At 40.7% G+C, this 16,592-nt stretch overlaps 1 protein-coding gene across 2 annotated transcripts in view; it reads left to right on the top strand.

The window, feature by feature from the left end:
- Positions 1-16,592, top strand: part of tomm70a (translocase of outer mitochondrial membrane 70 homolog A (S. cerevisiae)) — a 36,640-nt gene that overhangs the window by 3,962 nt on the left and 16,086 nt on the right. Inside the window, exons 1-3 of one of the 2 annotated variants that reach the window (XM_069888711.1) lie at positions 1,365-1,454; positions 9,811-9,984; positions 15,114-15,240. In XM_069888711.1, coding sequence (XP_069744812.1) covers positions 1,452-1,454; positions 9,811-9,984; positions 15,114-15,240 — 304 coding nt within the window. In that variant the 5' untranslated portion in view covers positions 1,365-1,451. Of the gene's footprint in view, positions 1-1,364; positions 1,455-9,810; positions 9,985-15,113; positions 15,241-16,592 lie in introns of those variants that run through there. The other variant, XM_069888710.1, reaches the window with a different exon arrangement.

Raw genomic sequence — 16,592 nt, 5'->3', positions numbered from 1 at the left:
TGGGGGAGGGGGGGAGAGAGGGCGGGGGGAGGGGGGAGAGAGGGCGGGGGGAGGGGGGGAGAGAGGGCGGGGGGAGGGGGGGAGAGAGGGCGGGGGGAGGGGGGGAGAGAGGGCGGGGGGAGGGTAACTGCAGATGCTGAAAATCAGTGTTAAAGGAATACTAGCTGGAAATGTCCAGCAGGTCAGTCAGCGCAGGAGAGAAGCAGACTCACCAGCAGGGATCAATGATCTTTCAGCAGATGGAGGGGATTCTGATGAAAGTTCAAACTTTAATTCTCTGTTTGTCCACTCTGGCCTGTTAAATGTTATCAGTAATTTCTGTTTTGTATCTGAAGTTGGGGATTTGAGTTCTACAGCACAGAACTAGGCCTAACTTCTCCACCTTTACCATTTGCCTGTGTTGGTTCATATACCTCTTAACCTTCCCTTGTGATGGGCCTGCATTAATGTATTTTGAATGTTACAATTGTTCTCTTCTCCCCCCGCCCCCTCCCCTAAACTCAAGGCAGCACGTTCCATTGCTTCCCTTCCCCTCACCATCTGCATGAAGAGGGTCTCTTAAATCTTTCCTCTCCCTCATTAAATCTATCCCTCTAGTTTTAAGACCCTTTCACACCGCTGATTACATCCGAGTTAACCTGACGATATCGCGTGATGTGAAACTGGGCAGGGTGAGTAGATTTCAACCAGGCTTTAATACGTGGGAGAGAGCAAGTGTCATAGTCCAGCCAAGTTAACTCACCAATCACCTTCTGGTGGTGTGAAAGCACAACCTGATCTTAAATTGTCATCGCTGGAGGCAGGACCCCCTTAAAATGCCGAGTTGCAGAATTACCTGCAAATATGGTGCAATGTGAAAAGCTCCCAGGATCAACTTGCCCTGCAAATTAACCAGTTTCCTAGAAGGTTTGGCAGTGATAAAGCGGCTTTAGATTCATCTACCGTGGGAAAATGCATGCCTATTTATTCTTATTTCTGTCCCTCATAACTTAATAAACCTCAGATACTCCAGGTAGCAAAGTCCCACCAGGAAGGCTTATGATAAGGTGCTGGTGTGGATAGAGAAGGCAGAGAACTTGGGATCAATAGGCTGTTTCTCTGATTGGCAATCAAAGATTAGTGAGGTGCCACAGAGACTGGTGCTGGGCCCACAATCATTCACAACATGCATCATAATTTGGAGGAGGCCATATAGAGTAAGTTTGCCAAGGACACAATTTCTTGGAGATCTCAGATGTAGGTTAAGCATTCCTAGGGATGGTGGTAGAGTAAGTCATATAATACGAATTGAAGGAATTGTCTCTTTTGAGTCAGCTAAACTATTCGAGTTAAGTTTATTGTCATCTGATTGTACAAGTACAACCCGACGAAACCGCATTTTCTGGTCCTCGGTGCCAAACGTGCAGACCACAACCAGACATGACACACCTACAGACAAAGAATACATTTGAATGGCAAGTATTTTATCTATGTAAATAAATAGATATTGTTTTGTGCATGTGAGAGTCTCGGATGGTTCATGTGAGCAGTTCCTTTGGCCATTCAGCACTCTCGTTGTCCGTGGGGACAACAACTACTGTGGATCCCTTTTAGCTCAGTGGTGGGCAACCTTTTTTAAAACTTTCAGTCCACTTTAAGCAATCCCTGTATCATAGGTGTTCTGTGATTAGTAAGGGATTGCTTAAGGTGATATGTGGATAGAAAGAAAAAGGTTTGAAAACCACTGTTTTAATCGTCCCTCATTGACTCGTTATGTGCATGGATTCATAACTCCAAAGGAAATGGGCCAATGACCATTTTTCTCAAGCAAAATATTTCCATAACAATTGGGTCTAGAGCAGTGATTCTCAACCTTTCCTTCCCACCCTAGTGCCACCTTAAGCCATCCCTTACTAATCACAGAGCACTGAAGGGATAGGGATTACTTAAAGTGGGATGTGAGTGGAAAGAAAAGGTTGAGAACCACTGGTCTAACAGATCACAAACAGTGAAGATGGGTAACAATATTCCCTCCACTGTCACAGTCGTCACCAGCACTTATGGCATAGGGATTACTTAAGGTGGAATATGAGGTTTTTTTTAGAAGGTTGCCCTCCCCTGGTTTAGCTTTTCTTCCTGCCCCTGTAGTTATCTTGCACTATTCATTTTCATAAGTTTAACTTCATTATAATCAAATATTATGTTCCAATTATCCAAGAATCGGATCATAGTACTGTTCAACCTTGTATAGTCATGTGATGAATTGTTGATATATGCTCTGAATGACAATATAAAGAAATTCTTCCCTTTCCCCATGCCCTTAACAACAGAGCCTAAAATCTTCTTGGATCGAAGACTGACTACTCTCTGGGTGAAGAAATGTATTGTTATCTGTCCTGAATTTCTGACGTTTTATTTTGGTTTATTGGCTTCTTGTTCGATACACTCTGGCCAGGTGAAACAGCAACTCTGCAGCCACTCTGTCAATCTTCATGGTTGCTTTTCTCTGAATTATTTGATAATGTCATGGTGATGTACACTTGAAAGAATTAATAACTCAGCTAAAATATTTTATCAGGAATTTATTAAGTACTACATTACCAATGGAAGATGCATCGCTGAATTCTTTTGGTGACCAAGTAAAATAATATTAAAATCAGTTAACAATGGCTTCCTATGTTAGGCAATCATGTGGCGAGCATCCAGAACAGAAAGAAATGAATCAGAACTTCACTTTCTTTTACACTATGTTTCCCAGGGCCTGTACTGAGCTGTAATGCTTGTTGGCCCACCACGTGCCAACCATATATACGGGTACATGATCCTTTATCCGGAACCCTTGGGGGACAGTGTGTTCCGTATCCACCCCCACCCCTTTCCAGAAACCCGGCCGTCTCCCCCGACTGCTGGTCCCTCACCACCTGGCCGTCTTGCCCGGCCGCTGGTCCCCACTTGCTGGATTTTGGAGCTTTCTGGATTTTAGATGTTCGGATAAAGGATCGTGTACCTGTACCAAAAAAATGTAAAACCTAATCCCTCCCTAGCTCATAACCCTCTTTCTTTCATTCATGTGCCGATCTAAGTCTTTTAAATGCCCCTTTTCCAGCCTCCACCACCAACCCTGGCAATGCATTCCAGGCGCCCACAACTCTGCGTGCGCGCGCGTGCGTATATATTATATATATTATATATATATTTTATATAAATATTATATATATATATATATATATTATCTTCTTTGGCTTGGCTTCGCGGACAAAGATTTAAGGAGGGGGTAAATGTCCACGTCAGCTGCAAGCTCGTTTGTGGCTGACAAGTCCGATGCGGGACAGGCAGACACGGTTGCAGCGGTTGCAAGGGAAAATTGGTGGGTTGGGGTTGGGTGTTGGGTTTTTCCTCCTTTGTCTTTTGTCAGTGAGGTGGGCTCTGCGGTCTTCTTCAAAGGAGGTTGCTGCCCGCCAAACTGTGAGGCGCCAAGATGCACGGTTTGAGGCGAGATCAGCCCACTGGCGGTGGTCAATGTGGCAGGCACCAAGAGATTTCTTTAGGCAATCCTTGTACCTTTTCTTTGGTGCACCTCTGTCACGGTGGCCAGTGGAGAGCTCGCCATATAACACGATCTTGGGAAGGCGATGGTCCTCCATTCTGGAGACGTGACCCACCCAGCGCAGCTGGATCTTCAGCAGCGTGGACTCGATGCTGTCGACCTCTGCCATCTCGAGTACTATATATATATATATATGTGTGTGTTATTTATATATATATATATATATATATATAAAGAAATCTGCTGTCTTCCCTAAACTTTCCACCCTTCACTTTGTACAGATGTCCTCTGGTGTTTGCTACTCCTGTCCTGGAAATAAGGTGCTGACTGTCTACCTTAACCAATCCTTTTTTTAATACAGATCCATTCTGATTTGAGTGTTACTTCTGAGTAGGAAAATTATTGAAAACTTTTACATTTGCACTCTTCTTCCATAGTTGACTGTGCATAAATCTTGTTTATGTAATATTTTGTCAAAAGTAGTTTAGCAGCAAAATTCAGTAACTGGAATGCTTTTGTCATCTTTATTCCATGGTATTTCCAGTGACTGAATACCCAAAATGTTAGTCCAATAATACTGGACAACATTTTTTTTCAATAACCAAACCTTTTTTTGTGGGGGGGGGAAATGGGGATTATGAAAGACATCTTCAAGCTGAATGCAAAGATGATTTCAGATTTTCTCTATCATATAGGAAGTTGGATAAACATTAAATTAACTTTATTGCATTTAGCAGGTTTAATCGCATAATGATGCTGGCGCTTTGTGTTTGTTCAACAAATGTAAAAACTTTTGCTGCTGATATTTGTTTGTACTCCGCATCTGATGCCTCTCATGTCAGTGTCTCAACAATAGTCGGTCAGCATTGATGGATTCCAGTTGCCCTGATGCTGCTTTTCCACGGTCGCAATGTCCCGGTGAAACCTTTCGCCATGTTCATCACTGACGGCACCAAGATCAGCCGGGAACACGTCCGAGTGCGAATGCAGAGAATGAATTTTCAATGACATGCTGCACTTCTTGCTTGAAGTAGACTGAAAATATGACAGGAAATGACAAAAATAGGGTTATAGCTTAAAAAAATTACATGATAAGGAAAATTGTACGGTAATTTTCAGAATCAGCAATGCAAAATTCATAAAATACACCCAAAAGTGTTCGGGAAGCAAAATCTTTATTGTCCACTGTAACTTCTCTTTCAATTTGCAATGTTTTCTAAGCAGCTGGAAAAGTGACCACAGGGAAACGGCACTCAGAGCTATGAAGTTAACAGAATCCATTTTCTCTTGGCACAAAAGAAGGGATGTAAAGCAACAGGCAGTAGTCACTTTCAGGAATAAAGATGAAGCAGAAATTATTGACGGTGGTTTATTTAAAAAAAAAACTCTCACGATTGCAAACCCAAGTTTGGTTCCATCCCAATCTATAAATTTGCTGATAATTCCACTGTGGTTAGAATAAAGGATGAAGACCAAGAACAATCTTGCTTTCAATATCAGCAAGACCAAGGATGGGGGAGGCCAAGGGACTGTGCATCTATCTTCATTGGCGAATGGTAGTGGAGAGAAAATAAGAAATAGGAGCAAGGGTCGGCCCCCCGACCTGTCGAGCCTGCTTTGCCATTCAGTGAGATCATGGGTAATCTGATGATGGGCTCCTCTCCACCTACCTGCCTTTTCCCCCACCCCATATCTCTTCGTTCCCCTTACTTTGTAAAAATCTATCCAACCTTGTCTTAAATACATCCACTGAGGTCGCCTCTACTGCTTCAATGGGCAGTGAATTCAACAGATTTGCCACCTTCTGTGAAAAGCAGTTCCTCCTCCTCCTCTCTGACCTAAATCTACCCTGGATCCTGAAGCTATGTTCCCTAGTTCAAGTCTCCCCCACCAATGGGAACAATGTGTCTACCTCTATCTTATCTATGCCTTACATAATTTTTAAACATTTCTGTAAGATTCCCTCTCATTCTAAATTCAAGCGAGTACAGTCCCAGACGACTCAATCTCTCTACCTCAAGTGCCTTCTAGTTTCTGAGAATACACATATCAGAGGTCCTCTGATAAGGTAGACCAGTGCCTGAACTTTGAGAGATATGGCATGTTGTTGAATACTCCTGTTAAAAATTATTTTTATTGAGTTTTATCATAGAACCGTGCAATGCAAGTCCATATAAATTAATTGCCATGTACATTTGGGTTGGTGTCATATTTAGAAATAATAATACATGGACTCGTATTCCAAGTAGAAAAGAAAAAAAAAAGTTAATTATGAAGATCTAACCCTATCCACCAACCGAGGTTAAAATTAGTATTAAAGCAGACTTGAAATCGAGCAATGGCCTCTGGAGATCTGACGAAAAATGCCTATTTACTGCTCCTCCGCACCATGATCATTTGTTGAATTCTCTTTCGAACTTCTACAGGTGTACTGATTTGGAAATCCAAATGCCCAGGAATGCAGAAGGCTGTAGAAAGTGGCAAAGCAAGCCAAGTCCATCACAACACTGATCTCCTTTTCATCTCTGTAAGATAAAAACAGTCAATGTAATAAAGAACCTGTCAGTCTGTTCCTCCCCCACCCCAATCACCCTGGTCACAGACTCTTCTCGTTGTTCCCATCAGGCCGAATCTCTCACTAAATTTTTATTAAACAGCTCTCAGACTGAACCTCCTCATGCTACCTCAACACAAAATAAAACTGGCTCCAGTACCACCAAAATCACTGACTGCACGATTGAAAGTTTTTTTTGCACTAAATACAACTGTGAATGTTTATTTGTTTATCCTTTCATGTGTATCATCTCTTTTTCCATCTTGGCTTATAGAGGTTCTCTATACTATAGCAGTTAGTGCATGTTGCGACATGTACTTTGATCCATAAGTACTTGTGTTTATGACAATGAACTCATTTCAAGGGAACAAGCAGGAGGATGTGACTTCATTCATCATTTGAAACTTTCTGTCTGAGTTGGTAAATTGAAATTTTAATGTTTAAAGAGCTTTACTATGTATTTAATTTTTTTTAAAAATGCCATAAAGCCAGAAGACTGGCAGATAATGATACCATTAGTTTAGTATGGGGGGGAGGGGTAGGGTGTTTTGTTGTAGGGGCAGGATAATATATATCCAGGGAAGTCAGTTTATCATTGGTAAGAAAAATAATGAAATTCTCATGAAAGGAGAGAATAGAAGAACATCAGAGGCAGATAATAACATTTACATTTTTAGATTTAGACATACAGCGTGATAACAGGCCCTCTCAGCACATGAACCCATGTAACCCAATTGACCTACAACCCCCAGTATGTTTTTGAATGGTGAGAGGACACCAGAGCATCTGGAGGAAACCCACACAGATGAGGGGAAGAACGTATAAACTTGCAAAGGGCACCGGATTCAAACCCAGGTCCCGATTGCTGGCACTGTAACAGCGTTGCGCTAACCGCTACGTGAAACATGCCACTCCAATAATATTTGACTAGTCAGCATGGATTTGTAAAAGAAACATACTCAACCTTAGTAAACTTTATAAAAAGGCAGCAGGGAATAGATAATGCTTGTGCAATAATGTATTTTTATCTAGAAAGCCTTGATAGTGTTTCTTTTAACAAACTGATGATTAAGGTCAAAAAGTCCAGAGTCAGGGATAAGTAGCGGAATAGATTGTCAGCTTGCCTCAGGACAGAAAGCAAGACAATGTTGAAAGAAGTGATTAGAGGCTGCAGATGTACTCAAGTGGGCAGGTGGTAGAAGAAATGCAAAAGTACAGATATCAGAAGGATGAACAGACTGATTTGGCTCTTGAGAAGTAAAGGCTAAGGTGTGACATAAGTATTTAAAATTGTAAGCTTTTCACAGTTTTTAATATTTTTCTAATTTTTGACACTGTGAACCATATCAACCAAAATATGTTCAAACGTTTCTCATTAAATATACACAGTGGCATTTTCTCCCTTTCCCTCATCCCACCCCCCTCCAAAACCCATAAATATTTAACCTGTACAATAAAACCATAAAACAATATCTTCACACAAAGAAAAATAAACAAGAAAAATGCATCATCTATTTGTTACACACTGAATCTAGTCGTTTTGTCTTCTTATCATTCTAGGGGATGGAGGTCCGAGGCGAGCTCTCTCTGTTATGGTCCATGTATGGTTCCCAAATTTGTTCAAACAATGTGACTTTATTTTTTTAATTATATGTTATTTTTTCCAATGGAATACATTTATTCATTTCCATGTACCATTCCTGTATACTCATGCTCGCTTCCATTTTCCAAGTTGACATACATTTTTTTGCTATCGCTAAGACTATCATAATGAATCTTTTTTGCACTTTATCCAATTTGAGGCCTAATTCTTTACCACTTATGTTACTTAAAAGAAATATCTCTGGTTTTTTGTTATGTTATTTTTTGTGATTTTATTTAATATCTGATTTCGTTCTTCCCAAAACGTATTCACTTTCGTACATGCCCAAGTTGCATGTAATGTTGTTCCCATTTCCTTCTTACAGCGAAAACATCTATCTGATAATGTTGGATCCCATTTTTTTAATTATTGAGGAGTGATGTATACCCTGTGTAACCAATTATACTGTATCATGCGTGACCTTGTGTTTATTGTATTCTTCATAGTTCCAGAACATAACTTTTCCCATGTTTCATTTTTTATCTTTATGTTTAGATCCTTTTCCCACTTCTGTTTAGGTTTATAGTTTATTTCATCATTTTCCTTATCTTGCATCTTAATGTACATGTTGGTTATAAATCTTTTGATTATCATTGTGTCTGTAATCACATATTCAAAGCTGCTTCCTTCAGGTAATCTCAAGCTGTTACCCAATTTATCCTTTAAATAAGCTTTCAATTGATGATATACAAACATTGTACCATGAGTTATTCCATATTTGTATTTCAACTGTTCAAATGTTAATAAATTATTTCCCAAAAAAACAATTTTATATTCTTCTGATTCCTTTTCTCTCCCATTCTCGAAAGGAAAAGTTATCTATGGTAAAAGGGATTAGCGGATTTTGCACCAATAATAATTTTGGTATTTAGTAATTTTTTTTTCCTTTCTAAGTGGATCTTCTTCCATGTATTAAGTAAATGATGCAATACTGGTGAGCTTTTATATTGCACCAACTTTTCATTCCACTAATAAAGTGTATGCTCTGGTACCTTCTCCCGTATTTTATCTAGTTCTATCTTAGTCCAGTCTGGTTTTTCCCTTGTCTGGTAAAATTCTGGTAAATACCTTATTGTGCGGCTCTACAATAATTTCTAAAGTTTGGGAACTGCAAACCACCTTGGTTATACCTCTCTGTTAATTTATCTAACGCTACCCTTGGTTTCCTCCCTTTCCACAAGAATTTCTTTATTATTTTCTTTAGTTCATTAAAGAATTTTTCTGTTAAGGGAATTGGTAACGTTTGAAATAAGTACTGTATCCTTGGGAGCACGTTCATTTTAATGCAGTTTACCGTCCCTATCAACGTTAGCGATAATTCTTTCCAATGTTCTAAGTCTTCCTGTAATTTTTTTATTAGTGGTTGATAATTTAATTTGTACAAGTGGCTTAAGTTATTATCTAACCTGATCCCTAGGTATCGGATTACTTGTGTTGCCATTTAAATGGTGATTCTTTTTTAAATTCTGTATAATCTGCATTACTCATTGGCATCACTTCACTTTTATTTATGTTGATCTTGTACCCCGATATTTCTCCATATTCCTTCAATTTCTTATGTAATTCTTTTATTGATATCTCTGGTTCTGTTAGGTATACTATGATGTCATCTACAAATAAGCTGATTTTATACTCCTTTATTTTTATCCCTTTTATTTTATTTTATTTTCTATTCTTATCAGTTCTGCCAAAGGTTCTAATGCCAAGGTGAACAATGAGGGAAGCTTTTCATAGTTGATATAAAGAGAATTGTTTCAATTTGCAATGAGCATATCCAGAGTTGACCAATGTAACTGTAACAGAGAAATTGCACATATAGAGAATTCCAGTAGAAATATTTTTGCCTAAGAATGCTGAGAATGTAGAATTCACAACAACATGAAATGGTTGAAGTGAATAGTCAGGGACAATCATATGAACAAGAAAACAAAAGACTGGTTGTTTTAGAGGAGGACATACAGAGGGGGCTCAAACGGACTGTCAATGCTGGCTGGGATCGATTGAGCCAAATTACCTATTTTTATTCCTTATTAATTTTTGCTGGCAAAGTTTCTGTGCCATATTTAATGTATAATTTTATTTCCTCAGAGCATCTTAGACAGGGCGCAAGCTGCAAAGAATAAAGGGAACAAGTTTTTTAAAGCTGGAAAATATGAACAAGCTATTCAATGTTACACTGAGGCAATAGGCCTATGTCCTTTGGACCAGAAGCAAGATCTTTCAACGTTTTTCCAGAATCGGGCTGCAGCATTTGAACAGCAGGTATGGAACACTTCATTCTAATTAAAACTAGGAACCAAAATTTAGGTAAGCTCAAAGGATGATGATCTCGTCTAATATTGGAATGTTAGATGGTTAAATTGCCAGGATAACAAAAGCAACGGCATCCAAAATAATTAATAATTAGTAGAGTAATTTATCAAAGACAATGTGGTTGATGTATTCTCCAATTCTACAAGCTGGACACCAGCATTTATTCTGAACGTAATTGGATGTAAAAAGTATTTCTTAAATCAGAGGTCTTCAATGTAACCAAAATTCTTGTCTTTTTAATCTTTAAAATCCAGACAGCTGAGTCTCATTTTCCCTTTTATTCCTCATTTGGAGACATAAGACTGCAAATTCACTAATCTAGTGCAACAAAAAAAAAACTAAACCAAGGGAGGAATTCTGTGTCAGGCAGCATCCATGGAAGGCAAAGAGATCATTTGGGTCTCACAATAATTTTGCAGATGACATTAAAATCAATAGTATAGTCGACAGTGAGGATGCTTATCTAAGATTACAATGGGATCTTACAATTGAGCTTGTGGTCCATGGAAAGGCAGATAGAGTTGTGGTAGCTGCAAGGTTTGTTTGATACATTGAACAGGGCAGGACTTGCACAGTACATGGAAGGACACTGGGGAATGTTGCAGAACAGGGAGATCTAGGGGTACAGGTACATGAAAGTAATAACATGGATAGCTAGGGTAGTGAAGAAGGCATTGGCATACTTTACTTCGGTTAGGGAATTGGGGCGTTGAGTTACAGTTGTTATTAGATGTTGATATGGCCACATTTGGAATACTGTATGCAATTCTGGTCACCTTGCTATAGAAAGGATGTCATTAAACTGGAAAAGGTGCAAAAAAGGATTCTTAAAGATGGTATCAGGACAGGAGGACTTGAGTTAGTAGGTGAGGCTAAATAGGCTGGGCCTTTTCTTCCAGGATGTTGAGGGCTGACTTGATAGAAGTTTACAAAATAATGTGGGAGGAAATGGATGAGATTAATTCCCACAGTCCTTTCTCCAGAGTAAGTGAGTCTAAAACTAGAAGTGGGGGTTTAAGGTTTGGAGTAGGGACTTCAGGAGCAATGTTTCACACAGAGAGTGGTGTATATATGGATCAATCTGCAAGAGGGAGTGGAGAGGTGGGTACAATTACAACATTTGAAAGACGTGGGCTAAGAACAGGCAAGCGGGGCTACCTTAGACGGGCAATATGAGCAAATTGATTGGCATGAAGGAGTTGGGTCAAAGGACCTGATTCTGTGCTGTGTAACTACAAAGCATTGCCTCTGAAGATGCTACGCAGCCGAGTTCCCAAAATCTCCCACTCCCATCCCATTTCATGCATTAACAATGGTTAATGTTCTTTTTGCTAGTCTTTTGTCCAGTTTTATCCACCTTTGGGTCCAAATTAAGGTTAAAATCCGCTCCTATCGATATATTCCCCTGCGTATCTACAATCTTCAAAAAAAAATATCTTGCATAAACTTTGGATCCTCTTCATTAGGTACAAATATATTGACCAAATTCCAGAGTTCTGAATATATCTGACACTTTATCATTACATACCTGCCTGCTGGATCTATTATTTTCTCCTCTATTTTGATTGGTACATTTTTATTGATTAATATAGCTACTCCTCTGGATTTTGAATTATATGATGCTGCCGTTACGTGTCCTACCCAGTCTCTCTTTAATTAGTTATGTTCCACTTCAGTTAGATGTGTTTCCTGCACGAATGCAATATCTGTTTTTTCTTTTTTCCGTAAATTTAATAGCCTCTTCCTTTTGATTTGGTTTTGAATTCCATTAATATTTAGAGTCGTATAGTTCCACATGGCCATTTCATACTCTATTTACATCTCATTTCTGCTTCCTCACCACTACCTTTTCCTCATTTTCATTTCTCAGTTTTCCTTTTTTGAACTCAATGTATGACAACACTTCTAAAACATAAAATACTTCAACCACTCCCACATCTAAAATTCCCTTAACCCCAAATGTCCCCCCCCCCCCCCCCCCTCTCTGAGTCGCCCCTTGTCCCTTGCCGGGCAACCACAACTCCCCTCTCCATTCGGACTGCGAACCAGTTCGCAAGTGTCAACTGATTTCGCAGTGACTGTTATTCTCTCCCAACCAACCCCCTCCAGAAAAGACTTTTATCTTCACATTAAAACAAAGCTCCCCCTCTTTTTTTTTACCCCTTCCTCTTTTTCCCCTTCTCCCTTACTTCCCTTTTCTTCCCTCCTTTAGTTCTTACTTATACATTATTTTTACATCTTTATATGTAGTTTGTTGTCGTTCTTCGTTCTTGTTACATCTCTTCACCTCTCTTTCTGTCCTACAGGCGTTCTGCAAATTCTCGTGCTTTCTCTGGATCCGAGAACAGTCTGTTTTGCTCCCCCGGGATAACTATTTTAAGCACTGCTGGATATCTTATCATAAATTTATAGCCTTTTTTCCATAGGATTGATTTTGCTGTGTTAAACTCCTTCCTCTTTAGGAGCTAAAAACTTGTGTCTGGGTAGAAAAAAATTTTTTGACCTTTGTACTCCAGTGGTTTTTTGTCTTCTCTAATTTTATTCATTGCCTTCTCCAATATATTTTCTCTTGTCGTGTATCTCAGAAATTTTACTCAAACGGATCTTGGTTTTTGTTGTGACTGTGGTTTCGGGGCTAATGTTCTGTGTGCCCTTTCTATTTCCATTCCTTCCTGCATTTCTGGCATTCCCAGGACTTTTGGGATCCATTCTTTTATAAATTCTTTCATATCTTTGCCTTCTTCATCTTCCTTTAAGCCCACCATCTTTATATTGTTTCGCTTACTATAGTTTTCCATTATATCCCTCTTCTGAGCTAACAAGTCCTGTGTTTCTTCAACTTTTTTGTCACTTTCTTCCAATTTTATTTTTAAGTCGTTCACTTCCATTTCTACCGCCATTACATGTTCTTCCACATTTTCTAATCCTTTCCCTACATCTGTTATGACCAGTTCTATTCTACTCACTTTTTCTTCTGTACTTTTCATTTTTCTTTTCATTTCACTAAATTCTAGTGTCAACCATTCTTTTAATGCTTTTATTTGTTCTTGAAATTTTTTTTTATCTATGTACTGTCCATTCATTTTACCTCCTATTCCTCTGTGCAGAGCTTGGTGTTCTTCTGTGTCTGCTCTTGGGTTTGTGTCTTCTATTTCACTTCCTTGTATCTGTGTCTCTTCTGACTTTCTTGTTGAGCTGCTTGCCTCAGTTTGTTGGGTTTTTTTCATGGCTTTTTGATGTTGGTCCTCTTCTTCTGGGCTGGTTATCTCTTGGGCCTCCTGCTTCTGTTTTTTTCTTTCTCATCCCTCCCCTTCCCGTTGCTTTCCTTTTCTTCCAGCTGGGAGCCCTGCTGTCGGGCATCAATCACTCAGCTGTTCATACTGTGTAGGTTCACTCCACAGCTGGTCCCCCCCTCCCGTCGGTGTTCTCCTTTTCCTTGTTGTGTGCATTGCGCACCTCTGTTTTTGCAGTTCCGCGGTCGGGAGGTTGCGACCTCGGGGAGCGGGCTCCTCTGTCCACGGTGGGTCCCTGCTTTTTCATGCAGGTAAGGCCTTCTCCTTTTTCTTCCAGCGTCTTTCCTTCTTTTTTTTCCCCGTTGTTTTTGGTTTTTCTTTCTTAGGTGCCATTTTCATTCTTTTCTCCACACCTTTATCTTTTATTTGTTGTGTTATGTGTATCTGGGGCTTTCTTTCCTTCACTTTTTTTCTACTTTTCTGGAGAGGGCTGGTATTCTCCTACCGGCCACTACTCCATCATGTGACTCCTCTACAATGGTTAATATGAGATTCTGGAACATGTGGTCCATTTCTTATGCCTTGATGTCTGTTTTCACTTTGGAGTCATACCCATTAATAAACTTCACCATCTATAAAGCACCAGTACATCATTGGTAAACTGGCTAATGAAGACCTCTGATCCCTGCTTCTGTAGCTTGAACTGCTTGTGGCTGGTACCTCATGATAATAAGAAAGTACCCCAATAAACACAGCAAAATTAGTACCCTCTTCCCAGACTGATATTCCCAGTAGTGAAGCTCTGTCGTTTACACGTCCAACTTGAGACACAAACACTTAACTGAGCTTTGTCATGAGAAGAAATTATCAAGTGGATAGAGGAAGACAAGGAGAAATCTTCACACTCACTGAGGAGGGGATGATTCAACTAATTCTCAGTACTTGATCATAATTTCCTTTTTTTTTCAATTTTGCAAAAACAAAGAGCTGATTTCCCCCCCCCCCCCAGTATCCAGCTGCCTGCTTTCCATTGCATCCCTCGATCTTTGGTTCCAATTCTTAAAAAATGTTGAGGCCTGTGACCTGGTTTGCATAAGAAACCACCATTCATGATTGACTCTATTGACTCTCAAAATATGTACTCAACATTTGAGGGCTTTCCAGATGGAACACATTTTGAAGCAAAAAGATCTTTGGTTATGATGTGGGGAATTTGATAATACTTTACCAGCATACTTGTTAAAAATGCTGTTTTAATCCAGATAACATTTGTAGAGTTAAATATGCACGTTAAGCTTTGCATTGTTTATAAGTTGATTTAAATAAGATTTCAAAATGTCCTGCTTTGTGTCTTGATCCTCCTAATTAATTGCCATATGACCGATCAAAAAGTAACAATGTATTGGAGTTATTCTGATTTTAACAGAACTTTCAAACTCCCTCTTCCTGCTTTCAGAAAATGGCATTGTGGAATGCTGAGGGTAATTACTTGGCTGTTTCCACAGCTTGTATGCAATTTAAATTTGGAAATTCAGCGCAGTAACAGGCCGTTCCAGCTACCCATATACGTCCATGTGACCAATCCTTCTAACCCCAAATAATGGAAAGCTGCATCTTGAGGGCAACGGAATTTGTTCTCCTATATGCAGGGGGACAAAAGAATTTATTTAAGTTTGTAATTCCTCACATTTCTTTTATGGAGTTTTTCCATGGCATCTTTATATATTAAAACCTCTATACAGTTAAACAAAATGATGGTTATCACATTAGTTTAAGTATCACCCTGCACTCTGGTCAGTAGTCCTGATACAAAATCAACCATTTTCTTTAACATTTGTATTGCAGCAAAAATGGAAAGAAGTTGTACAGGACTGCTCCAAGGCTGTAGAACTCAATCCCAAGTATATAAAGGCGCTATACCGCCGAGCAAAGGCTTATGAAAAACTGGACAATAAGAAGGAGTGCTTGGAAGGTTTGTATTTTTTTTGCCTTAAACTTTTTTTTCTATTTCATTAGTTTCCTCAACATGTTCTGTGATTCTGTCTTCCAATAACTATCATTTTCCTCAAAGAAAGCTCAATAGTACAAATAAAACTTGAGTATGTGGCGGCGCACATCTCTCTGAGCAAACCGGCCCTATTTGTACCGCCGTGCTGGCGGGGCAGCTGCAGAAGATGGCACTGTCAGGGCTTGTTCACTGCCTCGTGGCTTAGGCCACAGCTTGCACCCCAGGCCACGTGATGATGTCACTGCTGCGCGGGGCGGAACTCCCGTGGGTCTTAAAGGGGCGTGTGCAAAATTCAAATAAACAGTTCTACTGGAAACCCCACAGAGTCCAGTAGTGTTTTCTGTGTGTAGCAGCCGCTACATTGGTGACCCCGATGAGCCCAGACGATATCTGGTCTCCAAACACGGACTCATCAGCAATCAGCGCCGTCTCAGTGAAGCTCCCTCCCTTCTGGACCCACCAGCCCCGCACGTGGTTTGGGCAGGCGGAGGCAAAGTTTCGACTCCACCATATTCTACCACACGGTGAGTGTCCTCGATGAAGAAACGGTGGCCAGAGTGGACAACCTGTTCCTCAACCCTCCCAAGGAGGGCAAGTACATCACCCTCAAAACCCTCCTCCTCAGCACTTTCAGACTCTCCCGTTGGCAGCGCGCGGCCAGGCTGAGGCACCTCAATGGTGCTTTGATGGATGAGATGCTCGCACTGGCAGAAGGTCACAAATCCTGCCTGATGTTTGAACAAGCCTTCCTCAAATAAATGTCGGAGGACATCTAGCTCCTGCTAGCGGACGAGGACTTCTCAGACCCCAGGAAGGTCGCAGCCCACGCCGATGTACTGTGGAGGACAAAGAGAGAGAACAAGGCCACCGTGAACCAGGTCGCCCGCCCTGCACCCACCCGACCACAGCCTTCCTCCAGACAGAAGAATGAAGAACAACAGTTGACCTGGTGCTTCTATCACCAACGCTGGGGAGCACAAGCCCGCAAATGCCGCCAACCCCGCTCATACCAGGGAAACGACCAGGCCAGCCGCCGCTGATGGCTGCGATAGCTGGCCACTCGAACAGCCTCTTACACATGGTGGACAAGACCAGCGGTCGGTGTTTCCTGGTAAACACCGGAGCAGAGTTGAGTGTGCTGCCCCTGACTGCCCTTCAGACCTGCACGAGGCCCGATCCTGCTTGGCATTTGAACGGCCCTGAAGGAAGACCTCCAAGTATCGTCCTCAGAGCATGTCTACGCTGCACCGCTGTCTCTGCCAGGGGAGTTTCTCTTAGCAGATGCCGAGCCAGAATGTGAGACCCCGACACTACTC

The sequence above is a fragment of the Narcine bancroftii genome, chromosome 7, assembly GCF_036971445.1.
Source record: "Narcine bancroftii isolate sNarBan1 chromosome 7, sNarBan1.hap1, whole genome shotgun sequence".
Taxonomy (NCBI): domain Eukaryota; kingdom Metazoa; phylum Chordata; class Chondrichthyes; order Torpediniformes; family Narcinidae; genus Narcine; species Narcine bancroftii.
The sequence above is the reverse complement of the archived record's forward strand: the minus strand, read 5'-3'. Positions and strand labels throughout refer to the sequence as shown.